Source organism: Passer montanus, unplaced genomic scaffold (genome assembly GCF_014805655.1).
Source record: "Passer montanus isolate IOZ18808 unplaced genomic scaffold, ASM1480565v1 scaffold3, whole genome shotgun sequence".
NCBI lineage: Eukaryota > Metazoa > Chordata > Aves > Passeriformes > Passeridae > Passer > Passer montanus.
Window position 1 is genome coordinate 6,289,484 of NW_024367707.1, and position 27,093 is coordinate 6,316,576.

Here is a 27,093-nt window from a genome sequence, read left to right on the forward strand (position 1 = left end):
TGTTTGCAGAGAAAAAAAAAAAAATGCTTTTCTTGTCTGGGATTATACAGACAATGCACTTTCTGGAAAATAAGAGAGAAATTCTTGCCTTCTAAGAAAACTGCCATTTTTATCTGTGAAGCATCTAAAAGTGTATTCCTTTTAGAGATTCTCTTCTTCATAGAATAGCATTAAGATTAAAATTTATTCCAAACTGCTTAAAAGAAAGACAGCAGGCAAAATTCATAGCTCAAACACCTCCTGATCACTGCTGCAGAGGTCAGGGGAACAGGAGGGCTGCCTCTACACAAGCTGCATGGTAATTTAGCTAACTTGAGAAGCCAACCATACATGTGGAAATAAAGGAATCTGCATCCAAGGAAGATTTCTGCTACTACTAACAGATGAAGAAGAAATGGCAGCTAACTTTTCATAAAAATAGCATTTCATGCAGATGAAATTTCAGCTTAGGAGCTAAATCAAGAAAGAGAGTTTGTGGACTTATTTCAGACAGTTTCTTCAGCATCTGAAAAGCTGTGGCCAGATCAGTATATCTTCCCTTATATTTCAATAAGAAGAAAAAAAGCCATAACATCACAGAAATTCTGGGAAGACTAAAAAAAGCTCTTCTACCAAAAACTGCCCCTACCAGTAAGACTATGTTGCCCTTTTACATCTTACACACAACACATGTACTTTTGAGCCATGAGAAAAAGAAAAGAATAACCACACAGATTTTAACTTCACTGTGAAAGTTTGCCCAAGCATGACAAACAAATACTTCTTGGAAAAAAGGGGAAGGAAAAGCGTCGTGATTTCACCGAGTTTATTATCACAAACACTGGAAACACTACGTGGGGAGAGAGGATACAAAAGTGCAGAGTGAAGAGCTAAGGGCCAGGGAATACATGGGCTAAAGAAACTGGGAAAAGAAGGCAGACAAATGCAGCCTGAGAACAGATTGGAAAAGAGAACAGGGGTAAGGCACCTCGACTGAGAAGTTAGTGTTAAAAGCAGCATAACAAATAAATGAATCTGTGAACATTAAAATTTTAGTGGAACCCAATTTAACCGAAAGCAGAGGAATGGTGAGAATTCAGAAATAGCTGCAAACCCACTAAAACCACAGATGAGTCTCATTCCACAGTGTTCTGGTATGCACGGGGGATGGAGGCAACAGGTTACTAGCTATGCCATCTCAAATACTAGAAGCTGACAGCTGTGTGACAACTGCGTGGGTATCCATATGGTGTTCCATGATGAATTTTGTATTTGAGAAGTCTAGAAAATTATGGGGAGGGAAAAAAAATAAGTTTATCACAGTATATATAAGCAAGGCATATTTGAGGGGAAAAGGTAGCATTCTTTCATTAGAAATACTGGTGTATGCAAAAGAAACTGAAGCCCTTCTCCGGGCCTAAAATAGAATCAGTAACCTCCAAGGCTAAATTTAAACTGAGAACCATTATATTCTGTGTTTTAAAAGGCTGAATGAATCTATATAAAAGGCCAAATATTTCCTAAGGTAGAGTCTATCTCATTTAGCTTTAGCCAGCTAAGAGTTAGAGACTCAGTGTGACTTGTCAAGGTTTTCCCCACAGTTAGTAAAAGCAGGGGAGGGAGAGAAGATCTGGCCAGAAGGTTACTGGTTTTAATAATTTCCAGATGGTAAGAGCTGCTTTTCGGATTTTGGACTCTCTCAACTTATATAAATGAGGGAGATTGGTTATGCAAGACCTAAGCACTGAAACAGTGGGTGAGATTAATTCCACCCAAGTTACTTAACTTTGCAGCCCTTCTGTCTGAATGTTTTATTTTTGCATGCATAAACTTACATGCATGCACTTGTTTTTAAGGTACATTTCCAAATCTTATCAAGACTAGTAACCTCAGGGATATTACTTTCTCTGGATCATTATTCTTTGAGTTGCACTGCTACATTAAGATCATCAGAGTTCATTAGACTGTATTTGTAATTAACATGCTAGAAACACGAAGTATTCCAAACTGTGCTACTGAAGTAAGAACATCTCCATTGCCAACGTAACTGCAGCGTCAATTCTCACATCCCACAAAGCAATCTGGCATAACTAGCAGCAAGACCAGAATTTCTGAAGCTCATCCTTCTTTCACCTGCATATTAGAGAATAAAATATATGTTCACTGGTGAGGATCTTCACAAAGGTATAAATATCCCTGCTATGAGCTTTGCATTTCCTTTCTCTGGTATAATTGAAGGTACTACCTGAGATCAATAAAACTTTAAATAACTTGCAAATAAGGCCCCATTAGAAGTAGCTTTTCTCCTTATGTTAAGCCTCCAGAAGAATGCTTTAGATCACATCCTTGAGCAAGAGCTCAAATATTTAACATGAGAGGTTTTCATAAGAAAATTCTGGATTTAGAATGTATGTTGTATATTGACCTCCTAGAGCCATACTTCTCAGTTTCAAGGCATGATAAATATTCATTTAAACAGAGGTGAAAGAAGAATTAACAATTGGAAAAGCTTTATGATTCTTTGTGGAGTAACGGTTTTGAACCTTTTACTTAGCAAGATTTCTCATTAATGTTGAGCAACAGGATTCCTACTTCAGATTTGATTTAAGATTACTACAAAAAAATCCAAAAGCTAAACCTGTACAAGTAAGCTTGGAGCTTCATTGCAGCACTTGGTCTAAACTAGATGCAGATATGGAAAACAAAGCTCCCTCAGAGGAAGGGTGCCTTCTGTCCTTTGTAAACTGATATAGTAGCAAGCCTTCTGGTGGTACAGAGAGTAAACAATAGTTCTAACAGCAGCTTGTTGACTAGCATTTGTGCTTGAATGTTCTAAATCTGACTTGGTTTCATCATAACATGATTCTGGGTGTGATTTTCTTTTTTTAAATCTCCACAACATTGCAGTATAAAATAATATAGCAATAGCTCTGGATAGGTAGCAATAAATAAAAAAGTTAGCAAATAAGTAAATTGGTTACTCTAAATGCAGTTGAAATCTTCATAGAAAAACTAAAAGAAAAAGAATTAGTCTAATCACACAGGTTTCATTCAGGTAGTTTGAACAGTCAATTAACACCACCTCTTCAAAAAATAAGAAGGTGGGCTTGAAGAACGTTAATTGTTAACCTATTCCAGTCTAAAAATCAAGAGAAAAACCTCAAACAAATCTATAGATAAGAGATTCCTATACCTAATTATTCCTTCACTTTTATCTTTCCACATATTTGTTCTTTGCAAGAATAAACTATGCCCTCATGATTTGGTTCCTAGCCAGATCTGTTCAGGAAGGGCATGTTCTTCCACTGAAAAATTCTAGGTCTCATTGTTTACTGTAGATACAGAGCTATAAAACTAAGCAGAACTTTCATTTCCATTTTTGTTTTAATAGCTCAGGAGTGGTAAAAGATTGTCTTTGTTCAGACAAACATATTTAGGAAAAAACACAAGACAATCTAGCAATAAGGATAAATTTTCACAAAGTTCCTGAAACACAATCTTCAGATGAAGAGACAAGTGAAAGCTGAGAAAATATAATCACAAGACTTGGGCTGTGAAATTTTTATTCATATTTTTGTTAAAGCCTTGTACATGTCTGGTATATACTTTGATAAAAGAAGAGATTTATTGCCATTCATATTTTATACTGAGACACAAGTGTTTAGTTCTCCTTACATCCATAAAAATGAAAAGTGCAACAGTGTGCTAACCAGTACATATAAAAACTTTTGCAGAAGCTATAGAAGGAATTTATAGCAGCATTTTCTAAAACTGACCAGAAGAGACCACTATGCTGTAACTCATTAATTAAACAAATATGTGTGTGTGTGTATGCACACTTGTGCACAGCTCTGTACATGTGCACATGTGTAATTGGAAGGATGCTGGTAAAGGAAGTGAAGCTCATCTACAACAATACATATTAAAAATTATCCATTTCATTGAGAACCCTACTAAATAGAAATAGAGACATACTATAGACAGGCTGATCACCCTTGATTTGCTTCTCTGATCCTGCCATCATCTAGACATCTACTCTGCATTCTCTTTTATGTTACCTGAGGAATATGGATGAAGGGGGCACTATACCCCAGAATTTCTGAGGAGAAATGTCCCTCTCTCACTTTCAGGAATCCTGAGGAATATGGATGAAGGGGGCACTACACCCCAGAATTTCTGAGATGTCCCTCTCTCACTTTCTATTTTTTTTAAACCTGCTAGAGTCCATGGGATGGATGTCGTTTGGCCTATGTTTAGCCTACCCCAGAATTTCTGAGGAGAAATGTCCCTCTCTCACTTTCTATTTTTTTAAACCTGCTAGAGTCCATGGGATGGATGTCGTTTGGCCTATGTTTAGCCTTTCTAAAAGACACTGGGGAAGCTCTTACTGATTCTCTTTTGCTTCCCAAATAGTTCCTTAGCACTGCAACAACATTTATAGCAGTGGAAGCAAGAAGGACAAAATTAGAACAGGTTCAGAGCCCAGGGTGCAAGTCCATCAGACACTATCTTGTATATGTTTCTTAACACCATTCCTCACTGGCTGATGCTTTGAGGGAGAAAAAATGGTAGGCACCCCTTGGATGAGTTTTTCACACAAACAGTCATAGAAAACTTGATCCTGTAGAAGCAGCAGCTAGTCAGCTCTGCTCTGCAGATGGCATTGCCTGCAACATATTTCTGTGCATAAACATGGCATTACTCTATCTCTGTTGGAAATGTTAATTGATTTCAAGAAGATAGCTTGCCTCCTGGTCAAGATGCATACTGTCAAAAGAGGAGGTAGGTGGAACCAGTCAAGTTTTTTAGGTCCTACAGAATTTCATCTTTCCACATTTCAGTGCATTATCACACTTAAAAATATCACCTATCTCTGTCATACCTCAAAACCACATTTTTTAAAAGCCCATCTATAACCTAAAGGAAAATTGATAATGATGATAATCCTGTTCAGCCAAAGTTAAGTCTAAGAAAACTGTTTTGCAAATAATTTTCAGCATACTGGAATCTGTGGTAATCTTCTGTTCTTAGAACTGTATGAAAAATATGCTTCATAATATGCATTTGGGAAGGAGTTCTCAGTGTTGTAAGGATTCTTTCTGGACTGAAAGATTAGGAGAGCTGTTTAATAAAGCAACACACTTCTATGCCAAAAACTGAAAAAAGAACAACCAGCCTTTCAGAGAACATAGACATCTTGTTTCTGCTGCAGGAATGTGTAACAGATCAGGGTATGAATAGGATATTGGGGGAAGAACTGAGAGAGTGCATGCACAAGCATGAGAAGAAATAACACTGTTGATAATCAAGAATATTGTTCGTGGGATGGTGTTTCAAAAGTAAAATTGAGTAAAACATTATGCCAAGCCCAGAAGGTTGCAGCACAGCTGATTCACAAGTGGACCATGCACCCCTCAACAGGAGGATGGCCACAAGCTTGCAGTTTATAATATATGAGCCCATCTTCTGTTAGCCCATCAAGGAAATAGATTATGAACATAGTTTTCAAACACAAACTCCAAGCAAGGAAAAGCAGAAAACAGACCCATGCAAGTTGAAGAAAGCTAGACTGAAGCTAAGGACTATCCCATAACAACAGACAATGTCTAAACATTATATATACACAAAAGATGCGAGAACTATCTTGTCATCACCACCCAGAGGAACTTCAGAGATGAAGTGGGGACATAAAAGCTCCTTACCCTTGTCCTCCATCCTGCATGCTGGAGTTACTGCCCAAATCAGACACCTCTCTTGAGCACACACACATCCCTTTAAACTCTTAAGAGTGTGGGTACGAGGGTATGTGAATGAACCATGAAGAAATGGACATCCATGAGTATAATCATTTCACTTCAAGACCTGCAAATATTCACCCTCCTTTTATGCAAGACAGACACTGAACTTTATTGTACTAATCTTTCTACACCCAGTACTGTACAGAAATCAGTCTTCACATGGATAAAGAAACAGAAGATGCCTAATCAAAGTTCTTAACGCGCAAACAACTGTAAAATTGGAGAGCAATGTTGGTATCTGTTTCCAAAAAAGAGTGACCTGTTCTGTTCAGAAACAAATCCTCACTTTGCTACACATCTGAAAAAGTGAAAATAAAATTGCAGTGTGTGATTTCTCATAATGGGCAAAGTAAAGCCACTATATTCTATGGTGTTAGACAAGATGCCTACTCAAAGTTTTTAACGTGCAAACAACTATAAAATTGGAGAGCAATGGTGGTATCTGTTTCCAAAAAAGAGTTACCTGTTCTGCTCAGAAACAAATCCTTACTTTGCTACACATCTGAAAAAAATGAAAATGAAATTGCAGTGTGTGATTTCTCATAATGGGCAAAGTAAAGCCACTATATTCTATGGTGTTAGAGCTTAAAAGGGACTTCCATAAAAATGGATCTAATTTAGCAATTTAAACAAAAATTAATCAGGGATGGTAAAAATGGAAATACTCTATAAATCCAGACAATGTTTTAGTTTTTATCTTAAATAAGAAAAGCACAAGTAGATATACTTTAGAAAATGAGAAGCTAGCATGCAACTGGACTATTCTTGAAAAAAAAGCAAGCAGCAGACACATCAAGCTTTATTGCCAGGTGCAGCTGCAGCTACACACAGCAAAAAGATGTGTTTTAAAGAGTTTCAGAATTGTAATATGTGAAATAAGGCATAGATTTCATAAAGAATGACTCCAGTTCTGTGCACACATTTAACAACTGCTGTTGGTTCAAAAAAGAGCACAAAGCAGTCTTAGCAAAAATGGCCTCTACTTGAAGAGCTCACTTGCCTTACCACTGTATCCAAAATTTCTTCATCACCACACTCTGATGTCAGGTTTGTCTTGTCTAGTCCCTTATTTAGGTTTTTAGCTATGATCAAACCACACATTATAAGTACAATTATTAGGTCCTCTGCGCAAGAATTTATAAATTTGTACAATTTTTAACAGCTGTAATGGTATAAAAGGAAACTACTTTCCTTTTTCCCCATTTATTGTTATCCAGGCTTTGAACAACAAGTAAATACCACTATACTTAAAAAGAAGTGAAAAATACCAAGAATTTTTATTCAAAAAGAATAGAAATGGTTTTTTATATTTTAGGAGGGTATTCCATGAGTTAGGAATTACGCATAAGTGAGTAATCAAGGAAATATAAATTGCTTTAACCAGGACATTCAGAGGGACAACTTACTATTTAAAAACACACTGTAATCTTTACTGATGAAAAAACACAGAGCCAAGAAGAGACTACAGTTTTCAGAAAAAAATTAAGTTATAGGAAAGTTTTCACTGTTATTGTGAATGTTTTACCTACTGTCAAAGTTCATTTTGCATGACTCCTGAGTTTTAGAAAAAAGGACTTTAAATTCACCAAAAAAAATTAAGAAAATAAGGTAATGTGAATAGCATATTCAAGACACTTTAGTGCATTTAAATTTTAGATTAACTTGGTTGATACAAATAATTTTGAAAGCCAGACAGATCCAGACCCATTTTTACCATGGCACATTTAATAATCTACATGAATGATCTTTTGAAACACTGAGTTATGCTCCTAGTGGCCTTTGTTTAAATACAGAGTGTCCAGAAATCAATGATTAACCTAGTTCTCTTAGAGCTTCTCATGTGTCCTAGGAAAGTTTAAAAACTCCACAAGAATACCTCACAGGAAAACAATTAGCCTAAAATTTAGAAATACCATTTTGTTTGCATCAATTATGCTACACAGTAACTTGCAATTTGATGACAAGACCAGATTGTAATCCAATATTCAGCCAAGTTCATACTACTACAGATGTAGTCCTATAATTAGCCATATGCTGCTCCCTCTCCCATATAATAATTTGCATTAACTATAAATTCCCTCGCTTGCACCGCTACTTTCCTAATGATCCAAGACCCTACATCAGGTCTCTAAAACTCAGCTATTTAAACTTCTTCTGCTACTGCTTCTAAGAAATACTGTAATCATGTTCCTAAAATTTAACTATCAGCATTTGATATAAACATATAAAATTTTCAACTTTTTGCAAGAAAAAATTATTTGTACAGATAGCCTTGCTTTGGGTGCTCATCACATCCACACTTAAAAATAGGATTTCACTTACAAGGACCTTAAAATTAGATACAGCTGTACAAGCTGTTTGCAATTAAGAGCCATTAAGGGCAGCCACACTGCTGCACGTCTGAATATGATTCCTGTATTATTACAAGTGTAATGATATATAATCCCTTCGCAGATGGATTTTACAGCAACTACTAGGGGGCTTGTTTATTTACTGGCAATCTTCCAAGTGAAGATCTTAGTTGTGCCATAAGCAGTAACCTTTCACTTAGCAACACCAGTAGCCACAGCAATAATTCATATAAAAAGATTATGTGAAATAGTATCAAAAATACAAACAGTTTGTTTAAGAAATGAAAGAAAAAGGGCAAAAGATATCTGGTTTATCCAGAGTCCTTAGTGTGACCAACTGGAAGAAACTGTCTGATTAAAAGAAATACTGATCTGAGATACTGTGACTGCAACAAATTACTTGTCTTTGACTTAATTTAAATTGAAAACCATCAGTAATACATTTTACATATCCTTCCAAAGCAAGATGAATCACTCTTGTTATTTTTAACTCAGGCTTCTATGCTTCTTTCATTTACCTCTGTTGCTAAAGTACAAGGGTGATTCCCTGTTTGTCTCCCTCACCTTTCTTGTTTTGAACATCTTCTGCAGCATCAGGTGTCTCTGCACCCCAGCTTTGTACTGCATGAAATGTTATAATGGACAAGCCAACTTAAGCCATCCTAATTTGTGGTACTGACAGCAAACACTCTCACACTGTACTGCTTTAAACTGAACACATCTGAAAAGAAAAAAAAATTTTAGCATCCCCTTCCACAGCAAGTTGATTTCTTCACTCTGAAAGCTCTCTTAACTTTGCCCTGCACCTTCCATTTCTAAATATTACCCATGGGGAGCAAAGGAGGGATGGAATGACAATTTTTAGCAATGAATACCATCCATATCTGAGCAGGGCTCATAACATGACAAACACAAAGGAGGAGGTAAGGGAATGGGAACCTTCAATCACCAATCTGGATTGTTAGAAAAGACTCAACAACACAGAAACAACACAGCACAACTGCAGATATCAAAGCAGCATCATTCTATTCATATGGCTACAAAGTGACTGATGTTATTAACAAAAAACATTAACTTTCATAAAATCATCAAATATCCTTAGCTGGAAAGGACCCACAAGGACCCTCGAGTCCAACTGGTGGCCATGCACATCCTTAGGGATGTATGCCTGAGGACACCCCAGGAATCACACCATGTTCCTGAGAGCACTGTCCAAATACCTCTGGAACTCTGTCAGGCTTGGTGCTGTGACCATCTCCCTGGGGAGCTGTTCCAGTGCCCAGCTTCTCTGGGTGAAGAACCTTTTTCTGATATCCAACTTAAACCTCCCTTACCATTCCCTCTGGAATGATCTCTCCCATTTAAAAATGCATTCAGGCCCACTTTGTTGAGCCCTTTAAGAGGGCCAGGCCCTCTTAAAGAGATCATTTTCTGTGACTGATAAAGATAGCAAGGGTTTATATAAAATCAAATTAAATAAAACTCTGAAACAGAGCATATCTTAGCAACATATAGCAGAAGAAAAAGACAGAAAACAATAAAATAAATTTTAAAATTTCAAGAATCATCAAAGTCCAACTCCTGGCTCTGCACATGACAGCCCAAGAACCAGAGCATTTGCCTGAGAGCATTGTCCAAATGCCTCTCATGGTCTGACTGCCTGCTCGGATGAGCTCGTCTCCAGCCTGGCTGTGTGGTGAGCTCTGCCTCATCCTAACAAACAACCCTTGCTCCAGCATCATCATCTTCTCCACTTACCTCAGGCATCTAAGGATGTATTCACCTCATTTCTATAAACTCTACTTGCAGCTGCAATTGTCAGTGTTCCTCCTATAAACACAGTTCATTATCTCACAGTGTAACATTTCCTTTTCACACTGGCTTTTGGCTTAATTTTTTTTCTTTAGGTTTCTTTCTCCATGTGCCCATCTCTGGAGACCTATGACTTTACCACAGCATCTTCCTATCATGTTGCTGCCCAACAACTCTGAAGCAGGAAGACCACTTTGTAAAGTAAAATGGATACTTATTTAAAGGGCAAACATTTGACAAATCTTAAACATTAGCAAAGATTCTTTTCCTCAGCCATGATCTCTGACACTACTGAACTGTTCAGGCAGCTTCTCTTTTCAGAAAACAGCCAAAATTCAAATAAGCCAAGACAGCCTTTTTAAACAGTTTGTAACAATCAAATGTATTTCCAGTATTTTTAAACACAATGCACTTCAGTGTATTTCCCTAGGAAACATCCTCTGACTAAATGAAAAAAAATAGGAAAAAGCTTTTCAGAACATGATCTCTGCTTTTTTTTCAACATCATTTGCATTAGCTTAGCATCAGAAAAAACCCATCAGATAAACAAATAATCTTTATGCAGAAACCAAAATTAGCAATGAAGGATTTGGGATAAAAACAGGCTGTATAATAATGTAAACACAGTCATTTTAGAGGAGCTAGTTTAGCTTTTGTGGTAATGTTCCTTTAGCAAAGGAAAAACACATATAATAATGACAAGGTATTTGTTCCTTATGCCATTTTCTCCTACTTAAATTTATACACACATGCCAGTGAAATGCACTGAGGTAAAAAGCTACATATTTACTGAAGCACTAGTGGATTACATGTTGGAAAATTGCTGCAATTAAGGGCTGGCTCCTCATTTCACACAAAATTTACCCTCTCAACAATACAGTGGAGATATATTGACTTAAAATAGCTGGGAATTTGATCCTGGCATATTACCACTATTTATAAACATTAATATAAATACTTCTACATTCAAAAGTTTGCCCACCAGCAGCCAAACAGTACAATTTAAAAAAAAAAAAAATAAAAAACAACCAAAAAAGCAAAAGCAACAGCAACAACAAAAAAACCCACAGAAAAAACCAAACACAAAAAAACCCCAAAACAAAACAAAAACCAAACAAACCCAAAAAAACCACCAAAATCCCCAAAAATGCAACAAAAAACCCCAAACCATACATCCTTGGATTTCCAGGTAAGTCTGTTAAGACTGTATGAAAGCGTATTTAATCTTTGTATTCCTACCCACAGAAAAACCAAATACAAAAAAACCCCAAAACAAAACCAAAAAAACCCAAACAAACCCAAAAAAACCACCAAAATCCCCAAAAATGCAACAAAAAACCCCAAACCATACATCCTTGGATTTCCAGGTAAGTCTGTTAAGACTGTATGAAAGCGTATTTAATCTTTGTATTCCTATACAAGTAGGAAAGGCTAACATTTAACTTTTAGACAGTTACTCTTCTTTTGGTAAAATAGACAGCTCCTAAACTCATCTGCTCTCAGAGGCTCAGTTCAGCTTGCTTTAAGTCAGAATCATAAATCAGTTAGACGAAAACAGCAACATGTCTCACCTTTCCTTCAGATCTCCAAAAACTGGAAACTCTAGGTTTTAGTAAACCTACTTGCTAGAAGCTTAAAGCAATACCACTTTGTATAAAACCTCTAGCACAGCTGTTTCCATTAAGATGAAGCTGTAGAAAAAAATGGAGTGACTACCAAAAAATGTAGATGCTCACAAGGAAGGCAGCAGTTTTACACAGGCTGTTGGAACACCTTCCTCTGCTAAAGGAAAGCCTTTCCAGTCATCTGGTGTGCTGCAAGGTATTCTCATAGGAACCTGGCAACAGATTACCCTGCCAATACACCATACTTTTAGTACTGAACTCTTCTGCATGAGCATGAATAGACATGCACAGCTTAAATTTCACTCAGCAATGCTGGTAATCTGAGAAATTTATTGAGTCTGAGTGAGGTTACTTTCCACAAAGAATAGAGATGCTTAGTACAAACTGTATCATCACTACCCAAGTGTTCTTAAACTACTTGCCCTGAATTTTCATACCATAAAATTTTAGATCTTTTCATACCACAAATATCTAAAAAGATCCAATTTACCTAAGTCACTCTACTGACTGTTATACATCCCCAAGCCAAACAAGACTTCAGCTGGAGAGGATCTTAAGTTCTATATTTTTTTTCTTTTTTTTTTAAGTCAGTACAACAGCATAAGACACACCAGACAGAAGCATACACTGTGTGCAAAAGCCCTTCTGTGTACACGCTAAAAGCCACCACAGGGACATAAACCCTCTGCAAAGTCCTACATTTTTCTAGAAAAAAGGCATGAACTACATGAAAAGACTTTTATATGTTCTTGGATCACTACAATTCTGTGATTCTGAAATGTTTTGCTTCAGAGAAGTTATTTTGCTAAATGACTACACGGCAGCTCCAAAGACAGCAAAGTAGTTTGTTTGTGTCAGTTCTGTGTCATCTCTCAGCAAGTTCAGATACATCCATCTTACACACTAGTTAAAATAGTGTAGACAGGTTGCCAAACTTCATTTTTGAATCAAACAGTTGCTTTTCTTTCCTTTTTAACTTCTTCCTTTTCCAAATTAAAATCAACAACCAAAAAAAGTCACTCCTTTCTTACTGCCATTTGATCATCCTACAGATGCTGAAATCCCTCATGGACTCCCCTTTCTCTCCCCTGCCCCTTCCAAGACAGCCAAGTGCTTCTACAGCAGTATTTGGCAAATCGTTTGGCATTCTAATTAAGACTGCTTGAGCATAAACTGTGTTCCAAAATATTTGTCATCTCTTTTCTTAAAAAAATCTCTAAGTTGAAATTAATAAAATATTAGTAATATTTCAGAGAAATATTAAACACAAAAATCCGAGATCTGGTACTAGGTATAGCCATTTCCACTGAAACTTGCAATTAAGATTGCTTTAAGTAAATTACTGCAAGAAAAAGTCCACCCCAGATGCCATGTCTCATACATATTAACATGTTAGCTCTCATCAACAGCCACTGCTTCACTCAAACACCAACATTTCCCTCTGACTGAAAAGTAATTCACTTACCTTGTGTCTGCATTTAAGTACAACGCCATAGGCTCCTGAAACAGAGAAGATGAGAGCTAAGCCATCTCAAAGCAGAAAAAAAAATTAAAAGTGGCAAGATAAAACAGTGTTCAGCAACGTTCTAACTATAGAAGCAGCATTGCTCCCAGTATTATTATTCAGAACTTACATATACAAGTACTAAATCTCTGTACACTGAAACAATTTCATAAAAACTGCTCAAGAGTAAATGGATTTTAAAACACTGACATTTTTTTTTTAAAAATACTCTTGCAGGTAAGTTTGATAACTTGCATCTCCCTAGTACCACCAATGAGAAATCAATACATTAAAGTTTTAAAAGGAAAAAAACCCCAAAAGCACAAAAGAACTCCAAGCCCCCACAAAACTGTTCTATTTATCTTCCCTTCCTTTCAGCTTCCAAACTCCTTCATCCATCTGACACAGAAATTAGCCAGAAGCTATAGAAAATAAACACATACAAGAAAAATTTTGCAGTTGGTAACTCATTATCATCTGTCAAATCTATAAAATTCTAATTAATCTTTTATGAAGATACTACTTACCTTCACCTACAACCCCAAGGATCTCAAATTTATTCATCACATTACCAATATTAGGAATCTTCATCAAGACAAATTCCTCTTACGGTGAGAGCCACAAAACATGGCACAAACGGGACCGACTGAAGATTTTGCAAAAGGCAGCTGTGAAAAGGCTCTTGCGAAAAAAACTTCCACCTTGATCAATCAGACTTCTCACACCCTCTTTTAATTTCTAGGCAATCAATAGCTTCCTGGGGAAAGAACAGAAAATAACATAATTAGAAGTTTGATTTACTTCAGTAAGAGAAAGCAATGGTACACAGACATCACACCAATTTAGTCTAACAATTTTAACAGACAATTAATTTACTTCTACATTTTATGATCAGGAGAGCTTAGCAGGTAAAATGGACAGAACCCACTGACACCATACATCTGACACAACAGCTGGCCTTGTAATCCCATACACAGGATGTCTATTGCAATAATAACTAACTGGCATAAAGTAATTTTCTACAGAACAGAGGCAAAAAAAAAATGTTGTCAGGAACTACCTCAGTAAGCAAAAATAAGCTTATAATTATTTATGGTCCACTTGGTGTATGTTGATAGCTAGGTACAGAAACAAATTTTGATTAGTTAATTTCTTGTTTGTCCACTGTAATGATAAAAAGGCTATGGCAGAAAGAACACTCTACAGGAGAAAATAGCTTTCTACTACTATTTTCTGTGATTATTAAGAAAAAAATTAAAGGAAATTAATTTGCTAAACTGACTAGGAATGAGATTTTAAAATTATTTCCATTATCAACTTATTTAAGTAATGTGATAAACAGAAAAAAAAATGTCTTCAAAGGGTTTTTTCAATGCTCCCCAAACACTGAAGTAATTTTTCAAATTAAGCAACTATACACAGGGTAAAGAACAAAGGTTTTTTGGTTGTTTTTGGCTTACCCCTACTCTGCTATTCTCTTAGAAGTTTGATTTTATTAATTCAGACTGCATGTGCTCCCTTAATATTAAAGGCATATATCCCATATTCAAAAATGGGGAAAGAAAAACTCTCAACTGGTTTCACCATGAATTGGAAATATATCATCTTTACAATTCAGTGACTTAAGGACAGACCTACTCATGAAGAACGGGATGGTAGGATGGAAGTGAACACATTTAATTAAGTTATGTGTAATGGGTGAGTGTGACCCAATAATGCTGGGTTCAGCTCACACAAATGGGATGTCACTGTAAGCCAGGGGTGCTGGCCAAAAGCCCAGTGCTGACCAGGTCATACACAACAAAAGGACAAGCCAAGGGTGGAGGAGAATCACAATGACATTTGCTTCAGCAAGACACAGGCAGATCATGTGGGGAGGGGTTGTTACTTTAGAAACAACTCCGGAGTTAATCAACCACAGTGATTTGGAAATAAAGCAGTGAGTTGCAAATTAAAGGGATAGTTAGGGTTTTCTGGTTTGCTTTTGTTTTTTAGAAAAAGCTGCCCAGTCCTTTATTAATTATTTCAGTGGTTTAATTTACTGTTTTAATTAATCAATTTTTTCTTCACTGGTGAATTGTACAAAACACTCTTTCCTTTCCCTTCCCATATGTTCTCCTCCTATTTCATTTGGCATCTCCTCACAAAAGCCTTTTTGCTGTTTGTCCAGACTTTCTGGTTACACTAACGAACTTCAAAAAATGAGGTCCTAGAAAAACAGGAGCATCTGCTCAGCTGCACCCATCAAATGAGAACAGAGCCCACACTGAGCTGCTTCAGCTTTCTACTGGAACAGGCTGGTGCCAGGCACAGGGTGCAGCTGCCTGTCCCCTGCTGCAGCTGAGTGACAGAAATACTGCTACAGAGACCTTGAAACAACCACTAGTGCCACCATAATGCAAGCGAGACACAACAAAACTGGTCAGCCAAGTTCAGAACAGCAAAATTACTTGCCAGAAAGAAAGGAAAAGACAGAAAACATATATTGTTTTCTATCAGCACTATTCAGTAACATCACCAAATCTGTTACTTCAGCTCCCAACATGATTCACTGACAAGTCCTTCCAGAAATTAGTTTGTGATAAATTGATTACTTATCTGCAAATGTTATCACTGTACACTCTCATTCTGCCTAACAGTGTACACAATACTTCCTAGATATATGAAGAAACAGTAAAGAAACTTACGAGATAATGTACCAAAAGCTCAAGAAGAAATTAAGATTCAGTTTCCTTTGTCCCTCATGCATAATTCCTAAATTTCTCATAAACTACTTAAAGCTATGCAGGCCTGCAGCTTGTGACCCACTATTTTTATTTTCAGTTCTGCAAGTTTATTCAGTATGAATTCTAGTTGTTTTTGTTTTTTTTTTTATTGGGAACAAAGGTTAGACTTGCAAGCAGCTAATCTTCGTTTCTGAAATCCCCCAGCTAGGGAGGCTGTGGATCCCCAACCCCAGCAGTGTTAAAGGCCAGGCTGGATAAGGCCTTGAGCATCCTGCCTAGTGGGAGGTGTTCCTGCACATGGCAGAGAGGGCTGGGAGAAGATGATCTTTAAGGTCCCTTCTAACTCTTAAAATTCTATGATATTCAATACTGTACCTCTTCTCCCCACTGATCACGTATCATCTTCCCTTTTCACTTTCAATTAGAAGAGCCACAGAAAGCTGATCCCCTGAATTCATAGCACCTAGAGAAGCATTTGCATGTAATTCCTTAAAGATAAAACCCTGTCAACTCAGTGATTTTCACTCACCAGTAGTGACACACTTCAACTGGCCCAAAGAAACACACAATCCAGCTTCCCTAAATCTCCCCAAAGTGCATCTTGACTGACTGACATCCCAGGTAACACAGATGCACACAGGGGGACTCCCAAAAGCAAACTGCACTCGAGTGACCCCCTCTTTTACACTAGCTCCAGGCAGCTTTGTGCCAAATTCTGCTGAGGGCACTTTATGAGAACTTAATCTTGAAATTAAAAGGAAAGCTAGTAAAAGATGGCTAGTGGCACCCAGCAGTAGTATGGATTCATACCCAAACACTTTTTGCCCCAACTCTCTTTTGCCTCAAACTGGGCTATAATTCAAACGTTAGTGAAGTCAGACTAGTTAAACCCATTTACTCTCTAGACAAAATTTATATGCTTATTTGAGATCTTTGCCTTCAAAAGCTGCTGAAAGATTAAAATCAAGCTGCTAAAAATATTTGTTCAGTGGCAGTACCCTTTGTTTGGGATTCTCCTGTTTTTCAAAAGGCACTGGCCTTGTTAAGATTTTTTGATAACCACTGATTCTTGCAGGGAATCTGGTAACATGAACTCAAAGCTCCATGAATGCCACAGAGTCTTATGAATGTCAGAGTGAGTAACTGTAATAACAAAAACAATGAAAAACACTTAGAAGTTTAAACAAAAGCTTAAAAAAAGCAGAAGCTTAAACAAAAACTAATTTCAAGAAAGTTATCCATAGCAAGAATCACTTTATTCTGTAATTTAGTGAGGACAGGCTGGATTCTTTCAAGCTGAACACTGGAAATAGCAAGGAAAACCTTAGCTAATACAAGGAACACCTAATAGCTGCCTCAGTTTCATTCTTTGCACTGAGTGCCACACTGTTTTGTTTTCCTAAGTTGCTTGCTGGCTAGAATAACCCTTGCAGAAGTGCAAACAAGGCCATAATTTACCTCTCAAAGGCTCTCAGTATGGAAATAGCAGTCATTCTCCTAATACATCCCTTTCTAATGCAGTCAGATTCACAGCACATCAACAATTCATTAATTAAATGAACAGACCTATGAGATGCTCTCAACATCACCATGATATTCTACAAAACACACAGCCAACTCAGCAAAATGAAACGTCATGAGATGAACAAGAAAAAAATAGTTTTATTTAATTCAGAAGTGTAACAGTGTGAGACTTTAATAGAAAAGTAGCTGTTCTGCAATAGCATGTCAGGCTTACACGTAAATCCCAGAAAACATACAAACACTTTCAAAATGAGCATACAGAATACTACAGCATTATGGTACCTGATCATGTGAATTGAAATTAAAGCAGTGGGGAAAAACCCCAGCTTTTTCATAACTCCTTTTCCCTCCAGGAAATTCTTGCATTAAGAATTCTAGTGCATCACCCAAAAGCATGAGACTTAAACTCATGCTCACTCACTCAACCCAAAGCCTCAATTGTAAGTAGAAATGCTATTCTTTATTTCATAATCATCAATATCTGTGTGGAGAGAGAAGCACTTTTTACAGAGTTAGATTTTAGCAGAGACACTTAGTGAGAATTATGAAACACATGAGGTAGATGTTTGGCTTCACAAAATGTAGAGAAGTAAAACTGTTCTAGAAATACAGTTAAATTTGTACATCTTCATCTTGAAAATCAAGTATTCAGTTAATTTCATTTATCATGACAGAATGCAATCTGCATCCTGCTGAACTTAGTTACAAACTTCTGACTTCAAAGTCATCCATGAGCTCTTAAACAAGCTTCTTGCCAGCAGATTATACACCCCTCTTGCTATTCTAAAACAAGAAGTAAATTTTATTTGTTTTATTTATTATGTTTACCCACCAAGAGGCCACAACTAGGAATTTCTAGAGGCTCGTTTACATTTTCCTCTGTGCATTAACAAAACAGCAGATTCCTACACAAATGTAAAGAACTTATACCATCCCATCTTTGATGGTTATGCATTAATGCACACCCTGCCATGTCTTCTGTCAAACAAGGTACGGGGATGAAAGAAGCGTTAACCACTTCTGTTAGCAATGATGCATCATTCAGCACCTTGACTTCTCCTCCCCAATATACACGCAGCTCTATTCATTGAGGTTTTCCAGGAAAACCCTAGTTAGAGCTACAAACATCCAATTCAGTGTTATAGCAGTAAACACAAGTGACAGGGCAAAGAAAATAGGTGAGATTTTTTTTTTCTGGATTTATTGATCCAGAGGAATGTGTCAGGTTTATAATGACAAATTACTGATCATGAAGAAAAAAATCAGTATATGAAAAGCTGTAAAGAGGAAATGAGCAGTAACATTCTGACTTAAGGAATGGAGAGAAAAATAATCCAATCATACTCCTAGTGACATTGTATCAATCTTGCTCCATAATTTGGAAAAAAAGATACCACATTATTTTCCATTTTATGGAGGGACAGTAGACCTTCTAAATGAGATAAGCTTCTGGAGAAAGAGCCGTCAAGATTTCACAATATGAAGAAATCCACAACAAGGAAGTTGAAAAAAGAAAAAGCTGAAGAGATAAAAAGCAACAAGAACTTAACAATTATAGCAAGCCATTTTTCATACTCAAAACTTCAATCTATCCTCCTCTGCTCATAAGAAAAAATTAGGAATGAAAACAGCTGGTGAAAATAAATACAAAATTTAGAAAGCTGTCAAAGTTGAACAAATTATATAAAAGCTAAACACTAGGGTTCCTTGCACAGGCCCACAGATTTTAAAACTCAACTCCAGAAAGCTTTTCTTGACATTACTAATATCAGCATTCGACCCTGACTTCACCATTGCTGTTTTTTGAAGAATTTGCTTGGGTTTTTTTGGTTTTGGGTTTTTTAATAGCTGTTGATACACTGAAACCTGCAAATGCATCTGAATGATTATACATCAAGGGAAAGCATCATCACTTAACTGGCCTAAAGAAAACAGACCTCCATGGCCACAGGGCCAGGAGTGCATGGGGGAAGAACCTGAACAAAGTTCCCATCCTGTAGCAAGCAAACAACTAGAAAAAGGGTGAATCAGTTCCCAACTACTCAAGATACCTGTTTGGCTAAATTCCTAAAGGAAAACTGAGCTTGAAGGCCAGGCAGAAATAATGATTTGGTTTGTTTTATCTTGTTCGATGAATGCTTTTTTTTTTTTTTTTGTATCCAAGTACAGATTCAAAAATAAATTCAGCTCATCCTAGATATATGAACTAAATTCACTTCTCTGAGTTAAAACACAGGATTCACGATCTTCCCTAACAGCTGTGGCCAACTCAAAAAGAGTGGGTGCTTAGCAGGATGCTTCTAAGACCATACTGACAAATAAGCAGACTGATTATGAAAGCACTGAGCACAAAAGCAGCTCCCATGAGTCATAACGGGAGGACAGGAAAGATAATTTTGCTTCCATTTTAGTCTTGCTCTCCAGTAAGAACCTTAACAAGTGAGTCTGCCGTGGGTGTGACAGCTCCTTACGCAGTTGACGCCGGCCTTGGCGCATGCTGGGTGGGCCTCACTGTACCTGTGGCAGCTCTGAAGGAAAATCATCAGTGTGCAGAGAATAAAACTCTCAACAGCAACCTGGGAAACCCAAAGCCTTTGCAGTTTCTTCTGGCACAAGGCACCTGACACTTTACACTTTCATTTCTATCCAACACAAGCGCCCAACATTTGTAGTTGAAGTAAAAGCACACTTTGGCTCAGTGATATATTCTTAGGCAAAGAGAAATAATTTTTTTTTTTTTTAAGATAATAGAAGGTTTTATTTTGTGACAGAATAGCTTGCTGGGGAAGAAGCTAATATTTTTTTATCTGACACAATATTTGTAGTGGTCTCCTTGGAAGTTGGTTCTTGATTTTAATCTTTCCTCCTCTCTTCTCAGAACACCAGTCTCCAGTAATATCCTATATTAATTTGTCATGTTGCCTATGATTTAGTTCCATATTATTTTTGACAATCTGCCATGAACTTTAAATCCTCAATATAATATTACAAAATAATATTACAGACATTTTCTCATCTTTAGAAGTACCCAAAGAAAGCTGCTATGTTGAGTTACATATCAGGACTCTCTTTGCAGCTAATTCCAGTGTTTAAAAATACAGACTTAGAAATAATAATAAGAAAAAAAAAAAAAAAAAGCACGAGGGCAGAGGGTGTTCCTGTCCAAGAAAAGTACAATACATTCTCTTGAAAGGGACATGTAAGAAGCAGCCAGTCAGCTGGAGGTGTGCTCTGAAGCCTGAGCTCAGCAGGGCAGCTGTGGGAAGAGTTGGCCTCCCCAGTGTGCCCATCACGCTCCGGGTCCCTGGCATCCGCTGGCACCGCGCGGTTCCTCCCCAAGGACAGCAGCCGCTGCCCTGCCATGCTGGCAGCAGACAAAACAACACTTGCAGAAGTCCTGGCCACTTCAGAAAAAGTCCTCTGATGCATTCTTAACTGGATCAGCCACTGAAACTTTCATACGTGCACAAACAAAGCATGCTGGTGATTTAGTGAGACTGAAATTCTGCTAATCTGACAAAGTTCCCCCCTCCTTCCAACCCAGTTTTGTCTTCATTGTTCTAAAAATAACTCCCATTCACATTCTAAAAGTCAGATGTTCCTCTCTGCACTGTATTTGGCTGAGATGGATCTTTCTCATAAGAGTACAGAAAAGTAAAGGTGAATAAAAACTATTTATAAATAGCAAACGAATGCTGAAACTAAATTCTGTGGGCATTCTAATGCAGATCAAAACAACTGAAATGACTACTCTTCTTGTAATCTTCAAACATATAATTAAATACAGATGACTGGTTCACTATCTGAACCAAATAGAAAAAAAAAAACACCCCAAGAAATACCTTTTTCCTTGAAAAGAGCATGCCAAATACATTGAACAAACAGAAGTATGAGGCAGGGAACTCAAAACTTAGTACTAAATTAATAATAAAATACAGTACATACAAATGAATAGAACTACATTCTACACTATAAAATTATCATTGATTCTTCATGCATTTTCCAAGGAAATAATTACAAACACTTTATTTAAATAATAATGATCCACCTTATACAACATTAACTCTGAAAAGAATGCCATCAAAAGCTTTTAAACAACAAACAAAAAGAAGCTACTCAACAACTAATGGTCCTAAGACAGGTTAAGACAGGTCATTTCAAGAATAAATTCATATTAGTGTGCAGGAGAACATTTAAAGAAGTAACTCAATGATTTATCATAGGGTCTTCTGTCACTAAAGTCATTAAAAGTGATTAAAATATGCGATATTATATATATTATATACACAAATAGTGTGCAGGGGGGTTTTGTGCAGGAGTGCTGGAGGATTTTGTAATTTTATGCAAGAGAACATTTAAAGAAATAACTCAATGATTTATCAGAGGGTCTTGTGTCACTAAAGTCATTAAAAGTGATTAAAATATGCGATATTATATATATAGTTTTGACTTATTTTAATTAGAAAAGGATTCTCTAATTCCATCAATCTCAAAGCAGATTGGTTAAAAATACCCAAGGAAATTAAAATCTATAGAAACATCTCTCCATATGAAGTTTCATCTGAATTTGAAGATATTACTATTATTTCAATGTTTGAAACTCTATTACAAGGTATCTGCTCCAGTTTTACCAGCTAGGCATTTAACAGAGTATGATTAATAATAAAAGTGTATCAATGTGCTTATTTTACACTTCATAGTTGGGGTTTTTTTAAGATGTCTATTACCAGAGTAACTGAACGCTAACCATGTGTAAATTCAAGGTGAGTTTTCCTATGCTTTCTAGCTGGACAAAAAAAAACCCTATTAAACTTACAGAGGTGAATAAATCAATTAAGTAAAACCCAAGTCATGAAGACTAATCTCCAAAGTGGCTCAGACTGCATTAAGAGGTTATGATCACCACACAATAAGATGAAGTCCAATAAAAAAGAATCACATACCAGATGAAGAGAAAAAAACCTCAACCAACTAATAATTCCCCTAAACATTATTTGTTAATTGTTAACTGTTATTTATAATAAGATGAAGTTCAATAAAAAAGAATCACATACCAGACAAAGAGAAAAAAACCTCAACCACTAATAATTTCCCTAAACATTATTTGTTAATTGTTAACTGTTATTTATATAACAACTTATTAACATAAGCTTGAAGCAGAGGATAAAAGCTTAGTGCTCTGGAATGCCCCACCACAGAACCAGCAGCAGCAGTGCATCATGTACTACAGACAATTTGAGGGAGGACTCTGAACACTAAACTGAAAACTCTGAAATAAAGTTTGTGTTCAATACAAATCCACTGCAGAGAAAGTACAGCAACAGTGCTGACTTGTCAGGACAGATGTCCTCATGCTGAGCCACATAGAACACCGGCAGGTAGGGGAACTTCAGTTTGCTAAATTACTGCAAACATTTTTGGAAGATATATTAAGGTGACCAACTCAATTTGCAATATGTGTAAGCAATTTTTCAGTAGGGAAAAAAAAAGGAGAGAAACAAAAGCACAGCTTTAATTCATAATATTTAAATAAATAAATCTTTATTATACTACCCCTCCCCTGTCCAGTCAAGGACACAGATATGGAATTGGCTGGCTGGATCAAGCAATTCTTCAGCAGGGAAAAAAAAAAGCAGAGAAACAAAAGCGCAGATTTAATTTATAATCTTTAAATAAATAAAACTTTATTATACTACCCCCTCCCCTGTCCAGTCAAGGACACAGATATGGAATTGGCTGGCTGGATGCAGCCAGAGAGCTGTGTTCAATGGCTCCATGTTCCAGTTGGTGATGAGTGGTGTTCCTCAGGGCTCTGTCCCGAGTCCAGTGCACTTTAATACCTTTATCACTGACACAGACAGGGAGATTGAGTGACCTCAGCAAGTTTACAGATGACGTGAAGCTGAGTGGTACAGCTGACACAACAAAAGAACAAGACAATGTCCAGAGGGACCTGGAAAAACTTGATGAGTGGGCGCATGAGAACCTCATGAAGTTCAACAAGCCCAAGGGCGAGGTGCTGCACCTGGGTCAGGGCAAACCCAGACAGGACTATGGGGCTGTGAGAAGAAGTCACTGAGAGCAGCACTGCAGAGAAGGACATGGAGTTCCTGTGGATGAAAAGCTGGATGTGAGCCAGCAGTGTGCAGCAAAAGCAGCCCAGCCAGCAGGTCAAGGGAGGGGATTCTGCCACTGCAGTCTGCCCTCATGAGACCCCAGCTGTGGCGTCCTCAGCACACGAGAAACATGAACATACTGGAGCAGGCCACACACAAAGATGGCCAGAGGGCTGGAGCACGTTTCCTACAGACAAGCTGAGAGAGCTGGGGCTGTTCAGCACGGAAAAGACCCTGGGAGAGGGAATGGAACAGGATGGTCACTGAGGTTCCTTCCAACCCAAGCCCTTTGTGATGCTCTGAGGAGCTGAGCAGACAGAGCGACTTTGGTGACAGTGGACAGCCAAGGTCAACCTCCCACGGATTCCTAGTTGTAAAGATATAATCATGATGATGTTGTCTTTTCCTCTCCTGCTTATTTCAACTGTTAGTTGCATTCTTAGGTCTTGTCTTTAATTAGATGTTAAGCTCTTTGATGAGGAAAGTTTTTGCTATGTTGAAGGCCTCCAGTGGTGTTATAAAATAACTAAGATATAATGTTTGAAACCATGCTATGGTAATGGTTCTTTGCATGAAGAGCATGCCATGGTAAAATATAAGTTTTAAGGTAAGTGAAAGTCTTACAGAAAACTCAGGAAAAAAAATAAAAAAAAAACTAGGAGGCAATTTGATTCATTTCTGGAAATGGGATGTGGTAATACTTTATTATTTTTTGATAATAAACCATGTCATTTCAATGCCAGCTTCTATAATCACTTTAAACAAAATAAATGAAGTAATAGCTCCTCTTCCAATTTCAGCCTAGTGTAGTGGTTTCCTTTTTTCAGTTAAAAGAAAGAAAAGGAAAATATTCTAAATCTCACATAACAAAAAAACTGTCTTCATAATTAAAAGTACAAACATTCAGACTAACTTTCTTAATACAAATGCAGTCTGTACTTTCTCTATACCTTCATTGACCACCATTAATACACTGGTAAAACATTAATATCCAATGAATTTTGCTTAATTAGTATTTTTGTCCACACTATTAATCTGACAAAATGTCTCTAAAGTAATTTGAGTTTACCACTGAAGGCATGAACTACACCCCCCCACAAAAATAAATAAAAGGTAAAAGGATATTATTTACAACTTAATATAAAGAGAATAATCATTCAGGTTAGAAGCTTAGGTATCAATGGAAAAATATTTAAACATAAGTAGGAAATGGCAGCTACATGGCCTTTCTCCCACAGACAAAGGCAAGCTAAGCAGAGTGTCTCTTGCTACCCTGACAGCTTCTTCCTTGAGAGATTCCCATGACAGCAAAAGCATGTCTGGATATGTAAGTGACCCAAAGGAGGACCTGAAAAACAAGGATATTATTTACAGCTTAGTCCAAAGAGAATAATCATTCAGGTTAGAAGCTTAGGTATCAATGGAAAAATATTTAAACATAAGTAGGAAATGGCAGCTACATGGCCTTTCTCCCACAGACAAAGGCAAGCTAAGCAGAGTGTCTCTTGCTACCCTGACAGCTTCTTCCTTGAGAGATTCCCATGACAGCAAAAGCATGTCTGGATATGTAAGTGACCCAAAGGAGGACCTGAAAAACAGGTCCTGAGAAAAAGGACATACATCTAAACAGTAAATAATGTTGGCAGACCTACCAGAAGAAAGGTAATAAAAAAACCTCATAATCCTAATTTTCATCCTTCATTTGTTTTTCTATCCTTTGAGTCTTCCAAGTTTAATTATGGAGTGTGGAGGGTGGGAGGAGGAGAAGGGAAAAAAGAAGGAAGGCAATGCTCCTGGCAAAGGGCAAGAAGGGTGGGTGAGGGAGGAAGAGAAGAGAAACTACTGCAGGGAGTCACAAGGGAAGACCGTAAAAGACTGGCATATGGAGAAGTGCTGAAATGAAAGAAGAAAACAAAATTCTAAGGACAAGATGCTTGAGGCATGAGCAATGAGTTCATCGTGATATTTGAGATTTATATTAGTTTATAAAAAAATACAGACTTGCAGCATCCAAAAGTCAATATTTGCATAACTGACTTTCTTGTTTCTTATATATCTAGTCACTTCTTGTACAAACAGGCTTCTAATATTCCGGGAAATAAAAGTAACTTGGGACATATGAATGCAGAAAAATACACCCAGAAAAATACTGTCATTTATTTCCTGCAAAAGTAAAAACTGAAAAAATAAGGGCTGGCAACAATATAGGGCATACCATGTCTCAGAGGGTTAAATAGAATTTCCCAAATTTCAATTATACCTACTGACAAAGACTGCTAGGGAGGTGCTGAGGTGAAAGACTCTAAATCAAAGATGAAACAGCTGTCTTTTGCTTGCAAGTAAGCTGTACAGAACCACATGCATATATTGGCAGGCTTGAATATTGGTCATCAAGGAACTAGATGGATGCATAGCAAGACATTTCCTCAGCCACCAGCACAGGCAGCAATGACAGAGCAGCAGCACACTGAGCCCAGGCTAACCCAGCACATCCAACCCAAGCAGCCACTGCTCAGCAGGCAGGGAGGCAACAGCAAGATTACAGTTTTAACTGCACCACATCACTTCTTTCCACTAATGTTCTCTTTGTGCCTTGCTAACATTAGAAGGATAATCCCACCTTCCTTTGGAATCCAGATAGAATGGGTGATATGCTATGTGCTCAGACAAAAAGGCAGAAATAATTCTTGTAATCTCTTTTGGATTATACCACTTTCTTTGTTGCTAAGGCTACATATTAAACCAATTCAAATGCAAGTTTAACATTTAGGACTTTTTGTGGTGCTAGATATGCATTCTTTGTTCCCCTCCACTAAGATGTCAAAAAGCCCAAACAAACACAACCCACCAAAACAGCAATTTACAGAGTTGAACACCTACTGTGGGAAAGAGAGTCTTCTAATATATAGGAGTCATCCCTCCACAGCCGCAATGAAGAGAGCTAAAAGACAATCAAGTCTTTTAAAGAGTCTCCCTCCTGAGCAGAAATTTCAAATATAGATGTTAAATTAATTTCACAGCCTATTTTCATCCATTTTTCAACTGATCAAAATACTTTGTAGTTGGAATAACTATTTCTCTGCTTGCATGGTCAGATATTTTTAAAAAACAAAATACTTTCCAAATAATTTGCACAACATTTTGCAATAAAATGCAGCTCAAGTCCTTTTTCCCACTGTAAGGTATTTACTAGACTGCAGTAATTCTCTTAACACTTTTAAAGCTTGAAACACACCTTCGTTGAATGCTATGAGTCAGTTTTAATGACAGTGTTATGTTCTATTGCTCTGTAGCTTATGCAAGAGAATGAATTTGCATTAAGTACCCAACTTTAGAAGCCACCTTCTCTTCTCCTTTGTTAATACTGAATAAAGGTAAAAAAAGGCTATATTCTGTGCTTGCTTTCTTATTGTTTTAAAAGAATAAACCTAGTTAGCTGCCTGTAGTGTAAAATGGACATAAAATTTGTTATTGTCACTCTATGAATATTGGGGGGGGAAGGGTGTTACTTTGTTGTTTGGGTTTTTTTACAGAAAGCCAGAACACAGAAAAAAAGTGTAACAAATTTTCTACTTTAGTAGTATTTCAGAAGTTTAAACTACTTCTGCATGAAAACTAACAGTTAACTTCAGAAGAAGGAAGGAATATAAAACAGTCT

At 37.1% G+C, this 27,093-nt stretch overlaps 1 protein-coding gene across 3 annotated transcripts in view; it reads right to left on the reverse strand.

Moving 5' to 3' along the window:
- The window catches only part of CDKL5 (cyclin dependent kinase like 5), a 129,320-nt gene that overhangs the window by 65,465 nt on the left and 36,762 nt on the right, over nucleotides 1–27,093 (reverse strand). For all 3 annotated transcript variants that reach the window (XM_039714290.1, XM_039714287.1, XM_039714288.1), the window contains exons 2-3: nucleotides 13,597–13,826; nucleotides 13,031–13,065 (exon numbers count right to left, since the gene is read on the reverse strand). In XM_039714290.1, the coding sequence (XP_039570224.1) occupies nucleotides 13,031–13,065; nucleotides 13,597–13,660 (99 nt within the window). In that variant the 5' untranslated portion in view covers nucleotides 13,661–13,826. The remainder of the gene's footprint in view (nucleotides 1–13,030; nucleotides 13,066–13,596; nucleotides 13,827–27,093) is intronic.